This window comes from Chenopodium quinoa, unplaced genomic scaffold (assembly GCF_001683475.1).
Source record: "Chenopodium quinoa cultivar QQ74 unplaced genomic scaffold, ASM168347v1, whole genome shotgun sequence".
In the NCBI taxonomy this organism is placed as follows: domain Eukaryota; kingdom Viridiplantae; phylum Streptophyta; class Magnoliopsida; order Caryophyllales; family Amaranthaceae; genus Chenopodium; species Chenopodium quinoa.
The window spans coordinates 1-26,999 of NW_018743270.1; the positions used below are offsets into that span (position 1 = coordinate 1).

At 42.5% G+C, this 26,999-nt stretch overlaps 2 protein-coding genes and 1 pseudogene across 2 annotated transcripts; all 3 read left to right on the forward strand.

Moving 5' to 3' along the window:
• Window positions 1-3,118: 3,118 nt before the first annotated feature.
• On the forward strand, window positions 3,119-7,742 carry LOC110735343 (annotated as a pseudogene).
• Window positions 7,743-14,095: 6,353 nt separating this feature from the next.
• Window positions 14,096-16,244, forward strand: LOC110735341. Its single transcript, XM_021915515.1, has 3 exons — window positions 14,096-14,686; window positions 14,798-15,157; window positions 15,642-16,244. Exons 1-3 carry the CDS (start codon window positions 14,096-14,098, stop codon window positions 16,242-16,244), a joined length of 1,554 nt encoding a protein of 517 aa, XP_021771207.1.
• An 8,817-nt stretch (window positions 16,245-25,061) lies between these two features.
• LOC110735342 lies at window positions 25,062-26,770 on the forward strand (the record flags this gene model as incomplete). The annotated part of the gene is made up of 5 exons (XM_021915516.1): window positions 25,062-25,298; window positions 25,378-25,574; window positions 25,682-25,876; window positions 26,194-26,371; window positions 26,572-26,770. Coding segments are annotated over exons 1-5 (1,006 nt in total), but the record flags the coding sequence as incomplete, so codon positions are not given.
• Between the last annotated feature and the right edge of the window lie 229 nt (window positions 26,771-26,999).

The window sequence follows — 26,999 nt, forward strand, 5'->3', positions numbered from 1 at the left end:
AATGAGAAAGAAAAGTGATTTGGGAAGGAGAAAAAATTAAGTAAAGGATTAAATTATAAGAAATTAATCTCGACATTCTTCCCATCCTACCACTTCCCCTTCGGTTTTCCCCTTTCTTTATAACACATTGTTAGCTTTGAATATTGTTGTCAACTTACTAGTTGGTGTTAACCGTTGTTAGTTCAAATATATTGAAGTTTATGTTGGTTCGAGTAAAGGTGTGTGGGACGAAGATGATGTTATCAATGTTCATGAAGGATGATACGGGTTGCTATAAGTTGCCATGAATCAAAATGTCGAAGTTCATTTTGAAAATAGTAAAAGAAAAGGTCTTCTATGACCACCGTGGAATTTGATGGGAGTGGATAAGTGGTTGGACACATAGACCTCGAGACGCAATGGGATGTAAGGAATCTATGTGAAATCTATAATGTCATGTAATGAACAAGAATTATTGTACTCCTTTTTTTGCCAAATTCGAGTTCAATATAGACCATAATGACTAACACGGCCCCCAAAACGTTTAACACAACATATTTCATCACGTAAATTGAAAAAATATTAGTAGGTGGAGAGTGGGCCCCACTAACGGTCATTAAAAAAACAGCATAACCTCATTATCGGCTACTTCGTACATAACAATAAGGTCACTGTATAGTTAATAATTGTACCATAGATATACAATGTGTAACTTCCAAAAAGAGGAAGTACAACTTGAAAAATGCAATATTAGAGGGTCACTACGTAGAACCTACTTTCATTTTACAGTAATATTAGTAAAATCCATTCCTTAACTCCAATTAAAAATATCTATACTATCTTTTATAAGCATTCACTAGTAGCATCTCCTATACAACTTCTGCTTAACCTCTAATTCTCTTTGGGGTTGTCTGGTTTTTTAAACTTGAATGAAATGGTATGACATCTCATACTACGGGGTATGGACTAATCTAGTTTGAAATTATTTGGTTTACATCATGGAATTGTTTATATATTTTCAATAATGGAATGGAACGTGAATCTTAAGGATGAGATAGATATGAGATGTTAGAGGGATGGGGTAGAGTTAGAGACTCTTTTGTACGAGATTTCATACATAAAAAGCCTAACAAGTAACAAAACAATAATTTCTAAACATATATATATATATATATTTTGTTTTAGGTGTGTTATTTCTAAAAAAAACTTCTTCAATGGTAGGAGTTTAATTATTGTAATTATTCTCCATAAAAGTAAAAATGTGTGGAGTAAAATGGTTAAAAAGTTATCACACATTTTTTCACCTTATTACTTTTATGCATTCATTTATTTTTATTTTTTTAAAAAATAGCTTCATTATTTTTAGGGAAAATCCAAATTACTCAATATGAGTAACAAATTGTGCTACTCAAGGGTTAAAATTGTCTTTTCTCTCAATAAAGTTTGGGATAAAAATGTCTTTCTTCCACTCTTCTGCAATCCTCCATCATAACCAAGTAGCCAACTGCACCTTTCTTCCTCCACGACACCATAACTATACACCACTGCTACTAGGCCCACCACCACCTATTGTGGTTAAAATTGCTGCTGCGAAGTATAAAGCATTCTCAAGGGTTGATATGGCCCAAATTTACACTCTTTACAATTAGGTGATGGCGTTGGGGTCATTGTCGAGGAAGGAAAACGGGAAGAAGAAGATTGTGATGATGGTGGTGGCGGCGAGGATTTCGTGGTTAGATCGGTAGGAAGACTTTCAACACATACCCTTTTGGGTTAACCATGCGTGCCCTTTGTTTCACCATTTTTACCTAGAGTTTTCTTGAATTCGGCGGCAAAACCGTAAGAAATGGACACCAAAAATGGTGGGGTTGGGGCTTGTGTTTGTTGTGATGTTCGCTTGTGGTATGATATCTTGAAAAATCTGCCATTGTAATTGAGAAAGGATGGAGGAAGAAGAAGGGAAATAAGAAGCAATATTTACAGAATTGCCATTTGAATAACACAAGTAACAAATTGAGTATCGTGGACTCTCTCTTATTCTTTTTTATAAAGATAGTATTCTATCATATCACATATCAATTTCAATTTATAATTCATACTTCCTAATAATACAGTTTAGAATTATGAGCTCCTAAAATTTTCCTTTTTCACTTTTTTTTTTTTTTTTCTGGGGTCAATAATCATAATTCATAAGTACCAAATATATCTATGTTATACTTCAACATAGTGACAATGGTGTGGGGGTGTTTACCACACCATTCATTACACACCCCATTTGGTTGAAAATAAGCACCCCACTTCCTTTATATCCCCTAGTACCATTTTGTTTTTAGTCAAAAGAAAAAGTTACATTTTTATTTGGTAAAACAACAGATTTCACTATTCACCATATTTATTTGCCTAATTTGAGCAATTAACACACCATTTTTATGACATAACTTCCTAGAACAACAAAAACTTCTATTCAACCCCTCAATACGACGCCGTTTCTTGCCTCAAAAAATGTGTACGTTACTAATTTAAAACTCAAGTACACAAGAATTAAGATTTGCTTTTCCATAACCTTTCTGCACCGCTTTCTCCTTCCCCATCACCACCATTTTTTCACTGTTAAAGTCAGTTTCTTTCTCTCTCCTCTAAACCAGACACCTCCATTAAAACTGTAATTTTAAGCTCTACTTGTTAAAGTTACTCTCTTTTGTACCCAAAATACCTTCAATTTCAGTTTTCCCACTTGGGTTTTCTCTTAAATATCTCTTTTTTTTTTTTACTTAAATCGTCAATTTCTTCATCTGGGTATACTCAAAAACTCACATGTCTACTCAAAAGCTCAGATTTTAACCAAAAAATACCCATTTTCACTTAAATTTCTCAACTTGTTTTTGCTCAAATCGTCAATTTTTTCATCTGGGTATACACAAAAACTCACATTTTTACAGTAAAGCTCAGATTTTTAACCAAACCAAATAATGGGGTGTGCTCAATCAAGAATAGACAATGAAGAAGCAGTATCCCGTTGCAAAGACCGCAAAATCTTGATGAAGGAAGCCGTTTTAGCTCGAAGCGCTTTTGTTGTAGGACACTCTGCTTACGCAATCGCCCTTCGAAACGCCGGCTCAGCGCTAAGCGATTACGGGCACGGCGAGACGGCAGCTGACACAGAGCCCCCGCCACCCTCCATGTCAGCTTCCGAGCCCCCACCACCACCACCGCCACCGCCGCAAGAGCCGCTCCCTCCTCCTCCCCCTCCCTTGCCCGTCTTCACCCCTTCCCCCTCCAACGGTCCGTTACAATGCCGGAGTTTTCGGCTTCGAAACGCGGCGTTTCGAGTATGGGATCGTTGGAGGAGGTGGAAGGTAGTGGTGGCGGTGGCGGTGGTGGGGAGGATGAGAAGATTGGGAGGGGGAGGAGGAGAGTGCTATTAAAGGGATGGCTTGGGATTATTTCTTTATGTCAGATGATAATAATATGATGGGTGGTGCTGGATTAGATGAGATTGATGAAGAAGGTGAGGAAGATGAAGAGGAAGGAGAGAGGAGGAGGAAGAGAATGTGAGAAATCGGTTTAAACCCGCCGAGAATGCGGAGGTGGTGGTTAAATTAGGGATGGAGACGCCGCCCCCACCGCCTTCCGAGGCCGGAGTTAGGCATTTTATGCATTCTAACTCTGCGCCGTCGGAGGCTTTGATGGGGAGTAGTAAGGTGGAGAGTGTTGATGCTAGTGGTAATAGTGGTAATAAGGTTAATTTGATGAAGGTTTTGGAATTGATTGATGATTATTTTCTTAAGGCTTCCGAGTGTGCACAAAATGTTACTAAGTTATTGGAAAGCTCATAAGTTTCAATATCAATCTAGTTTTGCTGATAATAAAGGTTTAATTCTTTGTTCTTTGTCTTTAATTTTGTTTCGTTCCTTTTGTTCTTGTGGTTTGTTGAGAGAATTATATATTGTGGCTTGACTGTGGTCCCATTTTATGGACTTTTAATTAATTAGTTTATGTTGTTTAGCATATTGTATGTCATGGTCAAACAATAATACTTGATAATGTTGGATGTTTGATTATGTTTTGCGGCTCTTTTTTGATCAATTAAGTTGGCTTCTTGTGATTAGTGTTTGATATTTCTGTGGGAGATTATAGTATCTAGTGGCAATATAATTATCTTCTTGTCTTCGCTTTCGTTTGATTGTTTTTGTTATGCCCTTTGTTTATATCTGTTTGTACTTGTTTCTAGCAATTATAATAAGATATAAATTAAATCTAACCTGCTGCATTTTCATTGGAGATTGCTTCTTTTGAGTTATTATACTTGTGCTTCGAGTCTTCCAGATATAATTAGACAATGCTCATTTCTAATTAAAGAAGTTCATCTTCTATTATAAGTTGAAGGTATTTCTTAAATGTGTTTGTTTCCCATCGAAGTTGTGTGAACTCTATGATGCTCCTTCACAGTGTGAAAGAGCATCATAAATTCGTGAACTTCACATATCTTTATCTTAACAGAAAGCCTGAACTCGAGATTTTAGTGAGTTGGGCTACAAAATAGGTTGATGAGTACATGTGGTGAGGGTGTGTTGTTATTCAGGTAGAAAATATCCAGGTTATGATGGAATTCATGTCAGTCAAGATCTTCCTTCTATAGATATTCGGAAAATTCTTGCTGATACCTCATCTATTTCTCAATGCATTTCTTGTATCTCGGCTAGTATATGTGAGCTACATTTAAGTGGTAATTGAGGATCTGGTACTGGTCACGAGGATTGACATCATTATCAATTCCTAATCTTTCCTTTACATTGTTTCCGAAAATTGTTTTACCCTCGGAGAATCCTTGTTTAGGTCATTTTTCAGTGCCACACCGATTGCTTTGATCATTGGTCCTTTTAGTTCTCTCTGCTGTTTGTCTGTGGTGATTGGTAATGCTAATAGGAGTTGGGAAAATGACCAACTTTATTACTTAGTCGCTGCTAAATCCCTAGATTTAATAATGTTTGAGTTTGCTTGCATGTCAATATATATTAGTTATGCTCAAATCTAGTTGCTACTACTAATGGGAAATATACATCAACAGATCAACTATCCCTGGAAGCTGAAAGCCAACAACATGAACTGTGTTTTTTTGAGCTGTTTTGCATTGTAGTTGTATGTAGTCACCTATATTGAACTGATCTAGTTCTTTGTTATGGATGAATGTACTATGTATAAGCTAATAATTATTTTTTTCTTTAAAAATCTATTTCCAGTGCCTGTTGATCATGCCGCCAGAGTTATGCGTGTCATTACGTGGTCATCAAAGGGCGTTCCTGATGGGGGAAAGACTGACCCTGATGACAGTGAGTCACTTGCCACTGTCTTGGATAAACTGCTGGCATGGGAGAAAAAGCTATATGAAGAAGTTAAGGTACACTTCTAATGTCAAGATAATTGATATCTCATATGAGTCATATCTACGTGTGTGGTGGTGAATATTACATAAAAGTGAACCCAACCAATTCTAATCAAAGTGGGGTCCACATGGAATCTTGGCATGAAAGCCAGTTGCTAATATCCATGTGAAAACTCTGATTTAATCTCATGCTGTATTTGGTATAATGTGAGAAATAAAGGAAAATTCAAATAAATTAGTTACAGAATTATGGTGTTAAGGCTCTGATGCAACTTATTGCTTGTACCTTTTGGAAACTTTGAAGTTGAAACTTATTACAATCTGTGGGATTAACTACTATAATTATGAGCTCCCTTCTTGTGTGGAAGAAAAATGTGCTATTTTGAAGTTTAATAATAATTTAATAAAAGCATAAGTTAACAAGGGTTTAATCTGACACACCTGTGTGTAGTGTAACAATTTTGTGTTTCGGTTATAGGCCACAAGAGTACAGGATAAGTATATTTGTATGATCTTGTGATACTTCTGAGATCATGATGATTTTTGCATGCTTTTGCCTGTTAGGCTGGTGAGCTGATGAAGCTGGAGTATCAGAGAAAGGTTTCAGTTCTTAGTAGACAAAAAAAACGTGGTGCTACTGCAGACTCATTAGAGAAAACGAAAGCAGCTGTTAGTCATTTGCACACTCGATATATTGTCGACATGCAGTCCATGGACTCAACTGTATCAGAAGTAAATGATTTGCGAGATCAGCAGTTGTACCCAAAACTTGTTGAGTTAGTTGATAGGTATATACTTTTTTCTCCTACTAGACAATCTTTTTACCATGCATCTTTCTTACAATATCTGAGGTGCTACCTATGTTGCTTGGTCAATGAATTTGCTTCTTTCCTGTTGAGATTAATGACAACATTGAGATATTTGGCTGGATTTTAGCCTTTAGAGATCTTACAATGACTATCTCTCAGTACAACAATCAACCTTGGACTCCTTTAAAACACTATTAACCTTACTCATTCGTATGGGGTATAAGAGAGAGCACATTAAAAGAAGAATGCCAGTACATGTAAGGTTTGGAATGGCCAAGATTTGTCGTGTGGTGCTTGAATTTCTGGATTATGTTGGGTTGCTAAATGCCAATTATTAAACATTTGATGTGTTGCTACCCTAGTAACCCTCTAGAGGTATAGTTGATTATGTCATTAGAAGTGGAAACCATCCTGTATTTTCACCCTCGTCAATTTTGATGATTTCAAGAGTCCACCTCAAGTTGATCATAGATGTCTATATACAAGAGTTTGGTGCTTCACCTCCAGTCCAGTATGTTATATCTTGTAATTGTTTCAAGTCATCTTTCTCTAACACGTGGGCAAGATCAACAAACAAACTATTAAAGCCTTATTCCTAAGATATAGTTTCTGGAATCTATATTTTTCAAATGACAGTGTTACTCATCATTAGCTAATTTGCCTGACTTCTGGTGATGATCAATGCAGAATGGCTCAGATGTGGGAGGATATCTCGGTACACCATGATAGCCAGCTGCAGGTTTCTACAGAACTCAAATCCCTTGATGTCTTGCTTGCTCCCCGGGAAACTAGCAAGCCCCACTATCAGTGCACCATCCAACTCTCCAAAGTCATTCAACAATGGCAAGAACGATTTGAAACTCTTGTAGAACAGCAGAAACACTATATTCGATCACTCAACAGTTGGTTGAAGCTAAACCTCATCCCCATTGAAAGCAGCCTCAAGGAAAAGGTTTCTTCCCCACCCCGGGCCCACCACCCCCCAATTCAAACCCTCCTCCATGCATGGCACGATTCACTAGAGAAGCTCCCTGATGAGGTCACCAGAACCGCCATTTCATCCTTTAGTGCTGTGATCAAGACCATCATATTGCACCAAGAGGAGGAGATGAGGTTGAAGGAAAAATGTGAGGAGACAAGGAAGGAATTCTTAAGAAAGAATCAGGCATTTGAGGATTGGTATCACAAACACATGCAGCGAAAGGGTCCTGAAGCAATGGACCCCGAGAGAGGTGAAGATGGGCCTGGCAAAGATCCGGTATCAGAGAGACAGTTTTTGGTGGAGACCTTAAGAAAGAGATTGGAGGAAGAGCAGGAAAAACATCAGAGGCATTGTGTTCAAGTTAGAGAGAAGTCACTTGGAACCCTTAAAAACACGGTTGCCGGAGCTGTTTAGAGCTTTGTCAGAATATGCTCACGCCTGTTATGATGCTTATAATAAACTGAGGGCCATTGTACTTTCCCAAAGTTCTAATGGCGTTCCTTCTTGACATTGTAAAACTATTTTGACTGCTGTATCATCTGTGCTTCTGTATAAGTTATTTTTAATGGGTAAGAATTAATTTTGACTTGCCTTTGTTTTGTCAAAATCTTGCATCCGAGCCTTCCTGCAGGCAGCAGTAAAGGTGTGAAAGTGAAACTGTGAAATATTATGTGAAGGTGATTACTATTGAAAAAAAGCACCTTTTAGATACTCAATTTGTATTCACTTAATCTAATTTGACTAATGTTAGTGATTTATACATAAGAAAAAATATACGGAGTAATCTTGTGGGTATTAGATCAAATCGTGAACAACATTAAGTTTTTCTCGATAATGCTTATGAACCACTCGTTCAAATCATTTAATTTTGTTAATGCTAAATTGTAGCTTGTCAAAACTCGCTCAAAGTCGAAAAATATTTATTATACTCCGCACTATATTAAAATTACTTATGTATATTTATATATCTTTTACTTATACATTTTATTAGATATTTTTTACTCATACATATTAGTAAAACTTGTTGGAAGTTCTTGATATAAAACAAAAGTGTTAGAAGGAAAGAACAAGAGAGAGAAAAAAACAATAAAAGGAAAAAGTCCTACATTGGTTGGGGGAAGAGTTTTTGCCTTGTTTATATATTGTTGTACGTTAGCACTATCTAATTGAGTGGCTTGGAAGTGGGTGTTGTACCACACACATACGCGCGCCGAGCCGAGCTGGGTTGGACTCTAAGTTCTAAAGGAATGCGATAAGTGGGCACAGGTCCTTATTTTTTTTGAGAAATTTTATTTCCTTTCTTTGTTGACAGAATATTCCTAAGCTTTTAATCCGTTTTTTGACTGTTGGGATTTTCTGATTGTTAGGAACTTATTCAGCTATTAATTCCTTGATTATAGCTGATTGTTACACTCTCTTGATTTTTGCTCTTGACTGGCCGAGTTAATCTGGACGATTTTTTTGGCTAAGTCCTTCCCTTATTTTCTGCTAGCCGTTTCCTCCTTGCTGCCTATTTATACTCTGTTCTTCTTCAGCCAAAATACATAACAACTCGTAGCTCTCTCTCTTCTTTAAAATACTAAACACTGGTTCTTTATTTTTCTGGGCAAGTATTCTGAATTCCAGTCGGGTTTGTGAGTGCACATAAACTCCAACGCCGTGCTTATCCTAGAGGGTGACCGCTTCTTGTCTACTGCACTGTGAGGTAGCGCGGAATCGTCTTTTAGGTCAATGATTTGCCACGACATGGCTACTGTCAATTTTGGTTCACGCATGAAGAGATAAGTAATTTCTGTTCTATTGATTATAGTATAACAAAACTTAAAAATTATTTCTTCCTATATTGGCATGAAAACTTTGTTTTTCTATAAAAAGAATGAACACTTATATAAAATAAGTGGATGCTTTAAAACTTGATTGAATTCATTTTAATGATAAATTAGAGCTAGTTTATTATGCTCGATTAAACTCAAACGTAAACTTAATATATAAACAAGTAAATTCATTAAGAAAGCTCGTACAAGTCAGATCCTTAACATGCCAAGTTCGAATAAGATTTTTAAAAGCTCGTTCAAGCTCGAGATAGCTTGAATCCTAACATTCCATATCAAGCTTAGTCGAAAAGACTAAAACTCGATTCATCGATCTGGGATTGTTTGCATCCCTAGGCTGACCCAATTTGAATCGATAGAATCCAAAACTGTTACAAACAACCGATTATCACCCCCCTATTAGACTACTAGTATATTGTAACAAGAATACTCTCTACATAGTACATAGGCTGCATGCCTGCATATACTAATTTTAATAATAGCACTTTTTGGAATCAATAATCAATTTTATATTTCATCACATAATAGTTTATAGGTTAGATTTTGCCAGTTGGTAGTTAGAATTGTTACTTGTTTCCCCTAATTATATTCTGCAAGCCATCCATAACTTTTTATGATTTGTTAACACCTTTACAGAAATCAGAAGATTATGTTTTGTGCTTCATTATTTAAGGACATTATACTCCTTGATAGAGTGTGTTGAAGATGCGCAAAAGGAAAATTGAAGGGCAGCAAAAGAATCCTCATTTATGGAATGCACGCAAGCTGTTTGATGAAATGCCAACTTAGGAATCCAAAACATCCCTTTACTAAGGTAACTAGGTAAGCATATATTCCTCATCTTCTAATACTTTGAAGATAAATCAGTCCAGAATTCATCATCATTTACAAGAATTACATCTTACAGAGACATAAAAACAATTCAGATATTGCTATTTTAAACATAAAAACACATCCTGACCATAGAGATGAACCACAATCCTTAGGGGCTCACTTCATTAGAAATAGAGAAACAGCCTCTTTTGTGAAAACAGAAGATGTCATTGGTAGGGAAACTGATTAAGACGTTTATTATTGGGATGCTTTTTGATCCTAATAATGATGACGGGAAAAGGAATACTGTGACTCCAATTGTGGGGTTTGGGGGTCTTGGTAAAACCACTCTTGCTCAACTGGTTTTATAATGATCAGGGGGTTCGGAAACATTTTAATCTTACTGCATGGGCCTGTGTACCTGACAGTAATAATCAGAACCAAGTATTGAGAAAAGTTTTGTCAGTCCTTTGAAATGGTAAGTGTTTTGGGGTCAAAATGCTAACAATCTGGCCCAGTCCACAAATGAAAATAGTTAAAGCCCAAGCAATAAGGTCCAACCCTCCAATGTATTTGCCAAGTCAATAGTAACAAGGCCCAATCATGTGGCAGCCCATTTGATTGATCAAGCCAATTTAGCTTATGGAACAAAGGTATAAAAGCTTTCATTTTAACACAATTTACATTCATTCACATTAAATGTCTCAAGCAACAAATACTCTTGCATAACTTTTCTCTAAATACTTGTGCATCCGTACTGACTTCGGCATCGGAGGGGCCTTCCTCGGCACACCCCCCGAGGCTAGTTTTACGTTTGCATTGCTGTGCAGGAAATCCCAATTCGGTTATCACTCGAATTGGGCTTCGTCCCCACTCATCCGAAGGGCCAGTTGAAGGCCCATTGTTTTCTGACTGAAACAATTTGGCGCCGTCTGTGGGGATTCTTACAAAAAGTCAGCCAAAAATTTCATTTGAATCTTAGCCAATACTCAAAATGACTAAGAGTGCAAAGAGCTCTAAGAAAGCTAGGAAGACCGGTTTTATAACGGTAAGGGCCGGTAGGACACCTTTACCGTCGCCTGAACCGACTGCTTCCAGCTCCCCAAGGGGAGAAAATTCACATGAAGGGTCTCCTTCCCGGCGGGATCACCTGAATGGGGACTCGCCAAGGGACAATGAGGTTCATAAACGTGATCCTCACCAAGCATGCGCTCAACTCCTCCTACCGGACCATCGACCGAGGAGGTCATGAAAGCCATGGCTGTGTGCATGGAATTCATGCATACCTTAGGGGAACGCTTCCCATCAGTAAAAAAGCCACCATCTCCCCCTCCTAGATCAAATGATCGAAAGAGGAAGAGTATAACCGAGGGGGAAAAGCGTGCTCCATCCTCAAAAGGGGAAGGTAGCCAAAAGGCTGGGCATCCCAGGTGGTTCTGGGCAGGATCAGAGGAGAGGCTCCGGCCACTCCAAAAGTTCCAAAGCTCAAACCTCCGAAGGTCATCATGACATCCACAATGTTTCCCGCCGAAGCGTCCTTGAACGTCTAGGTGGAAAAGGAGGGGTGCATAGTTGCCTCACCTTCCCAGAAGGGTCTCATCCTTCCCAGTCGCGCGAGAGGACACCCCCCGCATCCACCTCTCTGAGAGGGAGAAGCGGGGTTCCTTCGGCGAAGCAGAAGGGAAAGGCCGTAATGGTTCCAACCAGTTCCCCATTCCAAAGGTGGATACTGGAAGAACATGTGCCGACGGTTAAAATTCCGGCACACATTACATATGACGGTACTTCGGATCCGAAGGACCACATCGCCTCCTATGAGGGGCATATGTACCTTAACCCCAGGTCCGAAGCTACCTGGTGCAAGTACTTCCCAACAACCCTTAAAGGTGTGGCCCAATCATGGATCACCAAAGGGCTGAAGGAAGGCTCAATAACTGGCTGGAGCGATCTAGCCAATAAATTCAAAAGCAAGTTTTCTACGGCTAATCGCCGAGAGAAAACTACTGCAGAGCTGATGGGTCTGCAGCAAAGCGGAGGATGAAAGTCTCCGAGACTATTTGACTCGCTTCAGCAACGAGTCGTCCAGAATAACAAGTCTGGACCAAAGTCTGGCCGTATTTGCATTACGGAATGGCTTGCAAGCTGGCAAATTTTCTGGACTTCATGGTCATGCATCCCCCGCAGACTCTGGAAGAAGCCCTCGACGCCTCGGATAAATTTATCCGAGCCGAGGAATGGAACAAGGCAAAGCTGCAATCCCAATCAGAGCTTGTGAAGCCAAAAGGGCAGCAGGCTGAAGTTCCAGTGTCAAGGAAAGGGAAGGCAAAAGCCTCAGAACCTCCCTTAACCGCGGAGCCGAAGAAGGATAAAGCTCCCTTCCTAGGGAAATTTGAATCTTACAACCCCTCTCACCTTGCCACGTACTAAAATCTTCAGTGCGACGAGGGAGGAGGGAAGATTTAAAAAGCCGAAGCCACCTCCTTCTTGGCATCAAAAGAAAGGGAAGGACCTTTGGTGTGAGTTCCATGAATCCCGTGGACATCGCACCGAGGATTGCCTTCAGCTGAAGGACCAGATTGAAGAGCTGGTCCAAAAAGGATATCTCAAGAAATATGTCGCGGAACGCCGCGAAGATAAGAAGACCGAGAAAGATTCTCGGCAAGAGCTGGACTATCACCGAAAAAAGGGACAGGCCTCCCGAAGGGGACACAATGACATCCTGAGCATTTCCGGTGGCATATCTCGGAACGCGCTTAAGCGTCATCTGAGGGGTCTCACACATCAGATCCATCATACCGAGTTCCAGAAGCCGTAGTCTCCGGTGCCGAACATGACGTTCACATCCGAAGACTGCAGGGGGGTGGTGTACCCCCATGATGATCCACTGGTTATCATGACAAGCATTGCAAACCACAACGTCTATCGGACACTGGTAGACGGTGGCAGCGGGGCGAATATACTTTTCCGAAAGGCATTCGACCAGCTGAAGTTGGAGAGCAGGCATTTGACTCCGGTCCCTTATCCGGTCACTGGATTCAACAACTCTTCTTCATATCCGGATGGGAAAATTCTTCTTCCCGTCAGCCACGGCAAAGACCAGGCAAGACGAAGCATCATGGCCGAGTTCTTGGTCATCGACGCCTCGTCAGTTTACAACGTCATCATGGGGAGACCTCTCATTCATGATGTTCAAGGGGTGGTCTCGACATATCATCAGTCAATGATTTATGTCTCAGACGAAGGACGCTCCGAGAAAATGCTGGGCAGCCAAAGAGAGGCCCGGGAATGCAACTCCCTCAAGCCATCCAAGAGTCGCCGAAGCGACAAGGATGACGAGGAAGAAAAAGAAAGAGAAAAAGTGCGGGGTACCAAAAGGCCGAAGGGCCTAAGTGCTTCAGCTCAGGGGTCCCCAAAAAAGAAATCATCTTTAGGGGCCGAAAAGGCGAGCTCTTCGGACGGACCGAAAGATTCGGACGAAAGCCAGCCGAAGGAAGGAAGGTCTGCTGAGATTGACAGCAGACCTGCCCTGAAGAATCTGGCTCCAAGGCAATGGAGTCAGACGAACAAACTGAATTAATCCAATTGACCGAGGGGGATAATGAAAAATATGTCAACATCGGACGAGGGTTGGATCCGAACCTCCGTGTTGAACTGGTCCAGCTCCTTCGGGACAACAAAGATGTGTTCGCATTCTCAGCAGCCGACATGCTGGAAATTGACCCGAACCTCATTTCGCACAAGCTTAATGTCGACCCCACATGTCGGCCAATTAAGCAAAAGAAGCGGAACTACTCCGCTCAGAAGAACCAGGACATCGCAGCCGAAGTCAAGAAGCTTCTAGACGCAGGGTTCATTGAGCCCTGCCAATACCCTGAATGGCTGGCGAATGTAGTAATGGTTCAGAAAGCTAATGGCTCCTGGAGAATGTGCGTTGACTTCACGGATCTGAATAGGGCTTGTCCGAAGGACTTCTATCCCTTGCCGAGAATTGACCAGTTGGTTGACTCGACAAGTGGCCATGCTCTGCTCAGCTTCATGGACGCATTTTCTGGTACCATCAGATTTTCATGCACCCCGATGACAGAGCAAAAAACGACATTTGTTACAAGCGCTGGGGTGTATAATTACAAAATGATGCCCTTCGGCCTGAAGAACGCCGGGGCTACATATCAGAGGTTGGTGGACCAGGTGTTTGCCGAACAAAAAGGCCGCAACATGGAAGTCTATGTTGACGATTCCATCGAAAGATCATGTTGCGGACCTAGCTGAAACGTTCGCCACCCTGAGAAAGCACCAGATGAAGCTGAATCCGAAGAAATGTGTCTTCGGCGTGAGGTCTGGGAAATTCCTAGGTTTCATGGTCAGCAAGAGGGGGATTGATGCCAATCCCACCAAAGTGCAAGCAGCTCTTGACCTTCCCGAGCCGAAGACAAAAAGGGATATTCAGCGCCTTACGGGGAGAATGGCCGCCTTGTCCAGGTTCATCTCAAAAGCCTCGGACAAAGGCCTGCCCTTCTTCAAGGCGCTTAAATTTCCGAAATCGAAGGAGCTCATATGGGAAGATGAGCAGAAAGAAGCCTTCCAGCAGCTCCGGGAGCACCTGGAAAATCTTCCGACGCTGGCAAGACCAGCCGAAGGGGAGATCTTGTACTTATACGTGGCGGTTAGCCCTGCTACGGTGAGTGCGGTGCTGCTGAAGGAAGAGGAAAAAGTCCAGCAACTGATCTACTTTGTCAGTCATACTTTGACTGATGCCGAAACACGCTACCCTTTGCTCGAAAAAGTCGCATATGCAGTGGTGGTAGCAGCTCGGAAGTTAAGGCCTTATTTTGATTCACATCAAATCGTGGTCCTAACGGATCAACCGCTGGAGAAAGTCCTCGGCAAGGTGGAAAAAAGTGGGCCTTCGAACTCACCGAGTTCAGCATAAAGCTACCAGCCGAGGGCAGCAATAAAAGCCCAGGCCTTAGCAGACTTCCTAGCCGAATGTTCCTATCAGGAAATACTCGACGAAGGGAAGGGGACTTGGACAGTATTCACGGATGGCTCAACCACCGTAAATGGCTCGGGAGCTGGGGTGGTGATCACCTCTCCCGAGGGCAAAAACTTCGAGTATGCACTCAAGTTCTCATTTAAGGCTTCTAACAACGAAGCAAAATATGAAGCAGCAGTTGCTGGCTTGGAATTGTGCATAGCTCTCGAAGCCGAACATGTCTGTCTGAAGACAGACTCTCAGCTAGTCGCTAACTTGATTCGGGGCGAGTATGAGGCCAAAGAACCCTCCATGATCTCCTACCTTGCCAAGATCAAATCAGTTATAGCGAAGCTGAGAACTTTTGAGACCGAGCTGATCCCAAGGGTCAGAATGCTCAAGCCGATGCACTCTCTAAACTCGCAAGTTCAACTCTTACAGAGCTGAATCGGTCCGTATATGTGGAGGTGCGCCGAACCAAAAGCATCGACCCAGAAATTGAGGTTCAGTGTGCTGAGGTGGAGCCTAGCTGGATGGACCCCATCTTGGCTTATAAGCTGCAAAGGACGTTGCCCGAGGATAAGAACTTAGCAGCAAAAATAAAAAGGGTAGCCTCAAGGTTCATCGTCTACAAGGGGAGCTACTGAAAAAAATCCTTCTCAGCCCCGCTACTGAAATGCGTGGGTCCAACGGATGCGGATTACGTCCTTCGGGAGATCCACTTTAGCATCTGTGGAAACCACATTGGGGGAAGAGCCCTAGCCCACAAGGCACTACGGGCAGGGTACTATTGGCCAACTATGATTCAAGACGCTAAGGAATTGGTGCGGAAATGTGAAAGATGTCAAAAATTTGCACTCGTCATTCACAGGCCTTCAAGAAACCTTTAGCCGATACTGAATTCACTACCCTTCGCTCAATGGGGGTTGGATATTTTAGGACCATTCCCCGAGGCTCCCTACCAGAAAAATGGCTGATAGTTGGAATAGACTACTTCAGCAAATGGATAGAGGCTGAAGCAGCTTCAAATATAACTGAGCAAACTGTCAGGAAGTTCATCTGGCAGAATATCATCACGCGCTTCGGCATCCCAAAAGTGCTCGTCTTCGATCACGGAAGACAATTTGACAATCTGCCGCTGAGGCGGTACACAAATCAGTTCGGCATAAAACTGGCGTACTCAGCAGTCTGTCATCCTCAGAGTAATGGCCAGGCCGAAGCTGCAAATAAACAGATACTCAACGCTCTCAAAAAGAGAGTTGAAGATCAAAAGTCCAAGTGGATAGAGGAACTTCCTGGAACTCTATGGTCACTTCGGACAATTGAAAAAGAGGCCACGGGGCATTCACCTTTTGAATTGGTGTATGGGTCTGAAGCCGTTTTGCCGGTGGAAATTGGCTCAGAAAGCCTCCGAGTCAACCAGTTCTCGGCTGAAGAAAATGAGCACCTCATGAAAGAGTCCTCGATTTCTTAGATGAGATCCGAGACTCAGCGAGGGATAGAATGGCGGCATACAAGCAAAGAATTAGTAAATTTTACAATCGAAGGGTCCAATCAAGACCCCTTAAAGTGGGGGACTTGGTCCTTCGGAATGCCGCCGCTGTTCAGAAAAGCCGCATTCATGGGAAGCTCTCAGCTAACTGGGAAGGGCCTTATGAAATATACGATGAACTCCAACCAGGAACTTATCGCCTTCGACAGTTAGATGGAACTGAGTTGAAAAACCACTGGAACGCAGATGTACTTAGAAAATTTCATGTTTGAAAAAATCTGTGTAAGTATATTTCCTTCAGATTAATGAAAGGCCTTTGAGCCACGATTATTCACAATTTTATTCTGTTTCCATTATTCCTGTCCCTGCCACAATTATTTCAAGGTTTACGCCCGGTGCTGTCTGAAGCATTGCATCGTGATGTACTGTGCTTCAGCAAGCCGGAGAACCTGCCAGTACGAGTGGTAAATAGAACCTCGAGGTATTGCATTATGATGCACTGTACCTCGGATGGATTTACTGCCCTCGGCAAAGAGGCCATAGACTCATCTAGGACATAGCCGAAAATAGGAATTGGCAGAAGGCCCGAAGCATTGCATAATAATGCCTTGTGCGTCGGCCAGTCAATTTCGGGTGGTGATTGCACCTCTGAAGTATTGCGTAAATTACGCCTTGTGCTTCAGATGATCACTGCCCTACCATTATGTTTTAAGTCGTCGTTCCCTCGGATGAGTTAGAATTAACGGAGCGCAAGGAATAAACGTATATGTGCAAGCGGTAACAAAGCTTCAGTAGCACTCAGAACCCAGCAAACATCATCTTCAAGGTTCTGGGGGGAGCAGAGGGCGCCTACGCGTGGGGTTCCTATCTGAGGCTCTATGAAAGCTCTTGTCTGAAGCCCTTGGCACTTGAGAAAATCTCATGAAAAATCAAGTGTTTTTAGCTGAAAAACTCTTAGCCGAAGCTTTGTACTTAGCCAAATTTAGAAAAAAGTTCAGAAAGAGGACAGCCAAAGGCAAAGATAGAAAAGCAGGCGGAAGAAGAGAAAACAGCTAAAAATTCTATTTCATTCACCAGAAACTGAAAAATCACAAATATTGAGTATGAGTTACAGAAACCAAATTCAGAAATTTGAAAATTACAGAAATTCAAAGTCGGCAGCCGCCTACATAGCGGAAAACACAGCTGCCGAAAGTACACAAAAACAGATAAAAAGTTTGTACAAAGGCAAGCTGAAACAAAAAAACAGGCAAAAGCTGATGCGGCGTTTACAAATTAAGCACATGTTGATCCGCAGGACTCAGAAGACGGCTGCCCGAGTTCCTATGGTTCAGCATTCCCTGGAACTCCAGATGGACCAGCCCCATCTGAAGAGTAGGGGTGAAAGTAATTTGGATAAAAACCGAAAACCGATCCAAACCGAACCGAAATAGCAATTCGGATCGGTTTTTTTCGGTTTTCGGTTTGGATCGGTTTCAAAAAATCAAAACCGAAATATTTCGGTTTGGATTCGGTTTTGGGCTTCCAAAAACCGAAAACCGAAAATCCAAACCGAAATTTATGAAGCCCAAATATCCCAGCCCATTTTCTCCTACCCTACATATATATACTAAAGCCCTAAAATACTCCTCTCTTATCCCAGTCTTTTTTTCCCCTCTTCTGCGGCACATTCCTCACCAAACCCTAATCCTCCAAAATTTCCCCATTTTCTCCCTCACCACCTCAGTAGCTCCGACCACCACCTTCCTCAGTCCGCTCACCACATATCCGGTCAACGTCTATCACCATCAGTTCGCTTGTGTTCGTGGCTTCGTGCTCCCGCAGATCTCGTTTCTCACCGCCGCTTGTGTTCGTGGTTTTGTGCTCCCTAAAATTACCACCAGTTCACCGCCGCGGCGCCGCTCGTGTTCGCGTTCCCTCACTATCTCCTCTCACTCAGTCACTCAAGGGTAAGAATTCTCCTTTTTTGCTTCTCTTCTTCTTATTAATTTCACTTTCGTTCTGTTAATTTCACTTATCTTTTCCTGCTTTTCTTCTTCTTAGATGTGTACTCATTTCCCACTTCTCTTTTCAAGTTTTCATTCAATAGTTCTGTTCTGTTTGAATTCGTTAATTTGTTGTTCGATCTGTTCGAAATTGGCTAATATGATGACATTGATATGCTATAATGTTTAAATTGGCGACATTGATGTTTTGTTTGTTTGATTATATTGATTTCCTTTGATTTATTTATATATATTATGTAACATGTTTATTTTTTTTATTGTTAGATATATGAAGGGGTCGTGGATGGGGGACTGTAAGACGGCGATGGTGAATATGTAGGGGTTAATGGTGGTGTGTTTGATGGCGATGGTGAATACGATGGACTATTGTATCCTACTGGAGGGGGTGTTGAGTATGCAGGGGAAGGAGTGTACCCTGAGGCGGGTGGTGGTGGTGGGGGTAATGATGAAGGTGGATAATTGGGAGTGTTGTAAGACGGTGTTGACGGTGGTGGAGGTGAGGAGTAGTAGTAATCTGGTGAAGGAGTGTAGGTTGGTGGTGTTGGTGGTTGGTATGATGGGGAAGGAGTATTATAGCTTGGAGTTGACGGTGTGTTGTACCCTGGTGATGGTGTGTACGACGGAGACGGTGAGTATGACCCTGACGATGCTCCACCGAAAGAAGTTGGAGGTGGTGTGTATGACGGCGATGGTGAGTAAGTTGGAGTGTAAGACGGCGATGGTGAGTAAGTTGGAGTGTAAGGTGGTGGTGAATAGGTAGGAGTATATGATGGCGAAGGCGTATACACAGGCTTCTTAATACAACCAAATGAGTAACAATCAACGGGTGTAGCCAATGGTGAGGCACACTCCTCAGCGGACCTTTGATTCGCCTCACCAATGATACAATTTTGAGATCCATCGATAACCTTACCGGCCCCGGCCGAGACGGAACACGAGGGTGCATCGCCAGTGAAGTAATTGTGGGAGTATGTGAAGTTTTGGAGGTTTGGAAGCAAGCAAATAGCTTCTGGGATAACACCAGTAAATTGATTGTAACCCACATCTAATTGTTCCACACTAGCCATTCCATTAATGGTTAGTGGCAGTGACCCAGATAAATTGTTGTAGCTCACATCGAATACCGTTACGTGTTTGAGGTTACCGATTTCTTCGGGTAAACATCCTGAGAGATTATCGTTGGACATTATAATCTCATTTAAGGTGTACCCCATGTCACCAATGCTAGAGGGAATGCACCCTCCTAGCTCATTGTTAGCCATGACCAAAACCGAAACCGGGGAATTACCCATGTTGAAGAAATGAAGAAGTTGCTGCCTGCCATGTTGATTCTAGCTGCTGTCAATCTACCATATTGATTTTAGTTGATGTTATTATGGTTTTAGCTGCATGTAGACTCATTGTAGACTGTTATTCCATTTTAAGACTTTTATCGTGTTTGTAATTTTATTCTAGTGGCTGGACAAATTTTTTTATTATGATTTTCCCTTAATTTGGCAAATTTTTGGCTTAAAGACCAACCATTGTAATTCACCAATTTAGGCCTACAAAAGGGCCAAAAACAAACTTCCGATTAAAAGCCCAATTTTAAGGCCCAAATCAACAGCCCAAAAAAATTCGGTTTGGATTGGATCCATTTTTCAAAAACCGAATTATTTCGGTTTGGATTGGATTGGATTGAATCCAAATTCGGTTTGGATTCGGTTCCAAGAATCAGAAACCGAAATAATTCGGTTTGGATTCGGTTTGGGGTATAATCCAAACCGAATACCGAACTTTCACCCCTACTGAAGAGGAGGCAGGACCAGTAGCTTCAGCCTCTTTGGCAGCCTCCTCAGCCTCCCTAGCTTCAGCTTCAGCCTGGCGGACTAGGAAGTCAATCTCAGCTTGGCTAGCCTCGTGGATCCGAGGGTTGTCAGCATCCATTGACCAAGCCTCGACCTGGTCCCAGTTCATGTCAGGAGCAGCGTGCAGAGCCAAGCGCCGAGCAGTCTTCCAACCGTTCTCAAAACCTTCACCATATTCAGCTTCGGTGTAGATCCTGGTTTTGAGTAGCTCCTTGGCATCCAGCAGCTCGGTCTTTTGAGCTTCCAAGTCATCCTTCAGCTTCTGGTTCGCGGCTAGCAGATCATCTCTTTCTTTCTTAGCCTCTTCCCGAACCTGGGCCAGCTGCTGCTCATGGGCAGAGATGAGAAGTTGTTGAGCATTAGCGTCTTCCTTGGTTTTGGCCTCAAGCCGAGCCCGGAACTCAGCGAGGGTGTTAGCTCCGAACTCTTTCATGAGGACTGGCCCTCCTCGAGCCAAGGAAAGACTATCTGCTCCAGGCCTCGGCTGAAGGTGCGGAAGTTCTCTTCCATCTTCTGCATCTCTTGCTTAGCAGCTGAGACATCGTCCTCAGCCTTTGCCTGCTTCAGCTCAGCTAGCCGAACCAGAGTCTCAGCTTCTTCAACCTTGGCTGCTTTGCTTTGAAGCTCGTCAAACATTTCCACAGCAAGGAAATGATTGTGAACAGCCTATAAAACCCAACAGTAGCAGACTATGCAGTCAGCCAAAGCCCAACACTTGCAAAAAAAAAAAAAAAAGAAAAAAGAAGAAGAAGAAAAAATGCAAGTGTAAGTAGGGTACCTGCATCAGAACCCTTTGGTTCTCCAGAAGAGGATGGGGCACGCTTTCCAAAGACTCAGCAGCTCTCGCAGCAGCGCCCTGCATCCAGGCCTTGGCCCTTTCAACGACCGAAAGATTGCCCAGATTGCCGAAATAGGAAAGGGCATAATCACGCCTATCCTCAATGATTGCGCGGGCATGGCTAGGAACAGGGACCAAAGGCGCTGAGCCGAACCCCATCTCAGCTGACTGAAAAGTGCGGAAGGAGGTCGCAGCTGAACTGGAAGGGATGTTCGTATGTGCGGACATTGCAGCGTCGTTCAGCCGCGGCTCGCCCTCTCCCTCCGCAAGCTTCGGATCCTCATCCTGGATCCACAACACTTCAACCTCGTGCTGAACCTCTGTAGAAAACGGTTCAGGCATGTGACGAGGAGACGAGGGGTCAGGCACATCGACCACCTCCATGATAACTTCCCGAGAGGGGGAAGTAACCTCAACCACCTCTTCCTGGACCTCTGCTAGCTGAGGCCTTTTCACAGGAAGCTCTGGTGCTCTGAATTGGCCAGGCCGAACCAGGGGCCTTCTCCTTCCGCCAGCCATATCCTCGCAACAGGTTCAGAGGGGGCAGGCTCTTCTTTCTCTACCTCTTCTTCCTCCTCGGACTGCAGAAGCAAAGAAAGAGGGGGCAAGAGTATGAGTAGAAGATAAAAAAAAAGAGGCAAAGCAAGTAGAAGCACACAGATGTTTTGGCCGAAGCCACATAATGAGCAGTTTTAGCAAAATAAAACTATCAGACAGAGATGCATCCGAAGAACTACACTTAGCAGAATCTATGTGCAAATTCAAAGAAAGCTACGTGTAACATGCATGCTCAGAAGCTGAAGCTACGCATCGACATATTCAGATTAATGCTTTGCAAGTCAAACAATCAAGATGCCGAATATATAAAACTGAGCAAGTCAATAAGTAAAGGACTAACCGAGGGACCAAACAACTCCTTGGTATCTTCGGACTCCGAATCTTCCTCTCTGATAGGCTTGGATGGAGGAGGCGGTGTCTGTATGTCACCTCTTTCAGCAGCAGCAGCAGCAGCAGCTTCCTCTTCAGCTGAGAGTAAGAAGAAAGGGTCGATCTTCTTGTACCAAGGCTTCTGCGCCGGATACTCAAAGGCGCTAACCACCTTGAGCTTCCTCGGCTGCAACGTCAGTGGCCGATCCTTCACAGCTGTGATGGGAGGAGTGTTGGTGATTGGCTCTCTGGTCTGGCTGATCCCCAGCAAATCGTAGTGATGCCAGAAGTCTCTTCGCATATAGGGTGAAAAAATATCAGAGCAAAGCGTTAGGTTCAAGCAAAAAGCTTCGGATCGAGAAAACATAAAAAGCAGGAAATTAATGCCTCGGCCCCAGCCGAATCACTTACCACCTTGGTATCTTCGGCTGAGGCCTGCAACGGCTAACATCTTCTCTTGGAAGATGTAATGGTAGCAGGGCAACCAGACGGTAGGCACAATTGTCATTCGGCCTGTTGCACCAGGGTTAGTGGATCTGCCGAATAGCTCCATCTGCATACGATCAGCCTCAGTGAAATCGTCGTCGCCGATGCTCGACATGGATGGGTCTGGCTTCCTGACATAGCGAGGCCCCCCGAAATAATTAGGGTGGCCCTCATCTGAAGGAGCTCGGACCCAGATCCACTGCTCCCGCCAGTGTTTATCCGAGTATCGTTCGGATAGCAGGTCAGGTAGCCCCTCTTATCTTCTATGTGCCACCAACCACGACCATGTACTCTGCTGGACTGGGTGTTCGGCGATAGCTTATGAATGCATCTAAAGCAATGAACGCTTGGCTGCAGCCCGTAGAAGATGCACACCCAAAGGTAGGTCATGATCCTCCTGATGCTGACAGGGGTCAATTGGGCCAATGAAATATTGTACCCATTCAGAACTTCGGTGACGAAGGGGTGCACTGGAATCGCAACCCGAACTGCAGCTGCCGAACATAAACCCTAATGTAACCAGGAGGGGCCGATAGATTCTCTCCAGTACCGTGGGCATTCGGCACCAATACCCATCGGCTTCCATTATGCCATAATAAACCTCCAGCTGCTCGGCAAAATGGTACCGAGCATCATTTGCTAGCCACCATTCGGCTGGCTCGGTCTTCAGCAGACCATCGTTCTCATATTCATCGGTCCATTCCCTCTCTTCAGGGGTTAGGGGCCGAGATCTAGTAGGACCCTTTCGGTCAGAAGTACTTGCTTCAGCTGGATCTCTAGGAGGGGCACTGTTTAGCGGAATAACCCTTAATCCCTCCCCACTCGAGGATGAACCAACCTCGATTCGGGCGTTAGGGTTTCGGCCGCTCAAAAACGGCATAACGGGCAGAGGATGATTCCTCTTCCGAATTAGTTGCGGCACCTCCTCCTCAATGTCCTCGTCTTCAGGCTCCATTGGTCTTTTACCAGGGTTGCCGACCATTGCTAGGTCGACGGCAACGCGAAAAAAAGTAGGAAAAAGGGGAAAAAGCTTAAAAGAAGGGAAAATCCGAATGAAATTCGGAGAAAATTACCTTTATCTGACTCGGAATTCGCCGATTTAGCAGTTCGGGAGCAACGAATTCTGCTGAAAAGCTTCTGAAAAGTCGGAAAATTGATAAAAGAGAGGAAGAGCTTGCGCGAGTTCGCTGGAAAAATGAGAGTGAAATGCAAAGTGTGTCTGATTTGGGAATGCCGGAAATAATTATTGCTAAATGCGAATTATATACTCGGCGCAAAAAACCCACTCACTTAATGTCAGTTGCAAACTCTTCAAATTCTCCTCAAACCAATTACAAAACTGCCTGGATTTAATTTCCCACTAAATCCACTCCACTTCCCCACTATCCTTAATTAACCGTCATTAAGGTTAATTAATCATTATTAACGGTTACATTAACCGTATAGAATTGTCAAAATATTTAAACTATTTTCATTTATTTTCCCTCCAAATCCTTCAGCTGCTGAAACCCGACCCGTTATCCTCATGAATCGGGTCTGGGGGGCAAGTTGTTTGGGGTCCAAAATGCTAACAATCTGGCCCAGTCCACAAATGAAAATAGTTAAAGCCAAGCAATAAGGTCCAACCCTCCAATGTATTTGCCAAGTCAATAGTAACAAGGCCCAATCATGTGGCAGCCCATTTGATTGATCAAGCCCAATTTAGCTTATGGAACAAAGTATAAAAGCTTTCATTTTAACACAATTACATTCATTCACATTAAATGCCTCAAGCAACAAATACTCTTGCATAGCTTTTCTCTAATACTTGTGCATCTGTACTGACTTCGGCATCGGAGGGGCCTTCCTCGGCACACCCCCCGAGGCTAGTTTACATTTGCATTGCTGTGCAGGAAATCCCAATTCGGTTATCACTCGAATTGGGCTTCATCCCCACTCATCCGAAGGGCCAGTTGAAGGCCCATTGTTTTCTGACTGAAACAGTAAGTATACTAGTCAAACCCCAGTAGATCATATTAAGTCAAGCATCTGAGAATCAGTTACAGATAAGAAGTATCTGCTTGTCTTAGATGACATATGGGATGAGAGTCGGGATCATTGGTTAGATCTTCTAAGGTTGCTCGATTGTGGTTCAAGTGAGAGTGGAGTTATTGTAACAACACGCTCTGCTAACGTTGCAAAAGCTGTCGGGACAACATAACCCCACAATCTAGGACTTCTTACAGAAGTGGAGTCTGGAATCTTTTTAAAAAATTGCATTTGTATCAGAGAAAGAGGAGAGTAATCCTAATTTGGTTCAGATTGGGAAGGAGATCGTAATTAGTTGTGGAAATGTTCCTCTTGCTATTAGGGTTGTTGGAAGTCTTCTCTACTCTGAAAGAAGTGAGAAACACTGGCAACGAATCAGAGAGGCTCAACTCTCAAAGGCAAAGGGGAAGGGAGGTGATAACATCATGGAAGTGTTGAAGTTAAGCTATGATTACTTGCCACCAGAATTAAAGCAATGCTTTGCTTATTTGTTAATTGTTCCCAAAGGACCATGAATATAGTATTGAATCATTTGGTTAAATTGTGGATGGCGCAAGGATATATTGATCCATCAAGCATAGACACCGGAGAAGAATACTTTACGGAATTGATTGGGAGGAATTTATTTCAAGATCACTGAGAAGATGAGGGTGACGAATACTGCAAAATGCACGATTTAGTGCATGACTTGGCTCAATATATTGCTGATGAAGAGATGAAACAATTGGTTGAGCCTGTAGACCAAATATCTTCTGCTGATGGACTTGTGCTTGTGAGTATTAAAATGACAAAGACAGAAGATGGTGGATTATGGGAATACCCGCCATTGCTTGCTGCTACAAAGTTGCGGTCACTGGTAGTATCTACAGATTTTGTCAGTGCTAATCTTTCATCTCTTGAAATGGTACTGATTTTGAAATTTCACTCTTTGCGTGTCTTAGACTTAGAGTACATAGAATTTTCCATTGTTCCAAATTCTATAGGCCGGGAAGTTGAAACATCTAAGATACCTTAATCTTGCAAAATATGGAAAAATTAAATGTCTTCCTAATGACATGACAAGATTACAGAACCTGCAAACACTTAACCTTGTGTTGTGCGAGAATCTTAGAGAGTTGCCAGGAGATTATTGTAAATTGGAGAGCTTGAGGCACTTGGGAATTACTGGGAGCGGTTTTGAGTGATTTGTCGACAGGATTAGGAAAAATGACATCTCTGAAAGAATAGATTTATTTATAGTTGGGAAAAACTATGGTATAATATATTGCCACCCATAAATTTTACTAGATATCTGGATATTATATTTAGCAAGTGGCGAAGTGATGCTGTTGTGGAAGCACAAAGGGCAAATATGAAGGAAAATCAACAATTAACAAGTCTTGAGTTAAAATTTGAACCCATGGAAGTAACTCCTGATTTAGGGGAAATGGATAAAATGTTAATGTTCTTGCAGTTGCCTCTAAATCTTAAAGCTATTGAAGTGTTCCACAAATATTGCAACAAGGACGAAATTATGCATTGCAAAGCACATTTTATGTGCTTAATATCTATAATTATATAAGAGTAAAATTTATAAAAAGTTAATGTTGTGAAAGTATTTTACGTGACGAAAAGACCCCACATTACTTATATTTTATTTTACGTATAAATCATAATATGTGGTCAAATAAACGTGATAGATAGTGTAAAAGTCCAGTTATTGCAATATTACTAGAATGAGGAAGTATTAGGTTACGAAGGAGTTTAAGATGGTTTGATTGGCTTTCTAAGCTTGTTTCCATTGATATTCTATTCTGCAGTAAGTGCACAGCTCTCCCTCACTTAAGTCAGCTGCCTCATCTCAAAAAACTCTCTTTCCTCAATTGCTGGCTCTTGCGATTAGAGGATTTGGGGTCTCTGAAGGGGTGGACAAGACCATCAGAGGATGATGGTGGTGAGCCAAGGAAGTTGTTGTTTCCTTGTCTTTTGGAATTGAAAGTAAGAAACTGCCCCAAGTTGATGTCAATGCCTCTAGCACCAAAGCTGGAGTCATTAGAAGCTTTTCATATCAATTGGAAAGTGTTGAATCCAATTTAAAGGTCAATTGATGATGAGGAACCAGCTTCACCACCATCATCTATCAGGGCAGTTGTTGTTTCCTTGTCTTTTGCAACTGACATCACATTTTCTGCCCCAAGTTGATGTCAATAGAGGCTCAAAGAATCACTTGGAAGATGTCTGAATCCAATCCCACGTCAATTGATGATGAGGAAGCAGCTTCTTCATCATCAACATCTTCAACTACTCTTTTTACTTCATTAAAAGAGTTGAGTATTGCTCTGATTGAAGATGGATCGGCTTCTCTGTCAATCAGTAGTAGGTTCTCTAATCTACAGAGTATAAAAATATGAACTGACAAGTTTGATGATAGAATCTTCAAATTCCATTCGAGATCTCAAAACATTTCAGTGGGAAATCTCTCTGTCCTTGACAAACTGGATATCGTGGGGATATGTCCGGCGCGGGTGATGATTTTGAAAGAGGAGCTCTTTCAAAGCATTGCTTGCCTAACCACGCTTCAGAAACTTCGAATTCAAAATTACGACAAGTTGACACAACTCCCGGA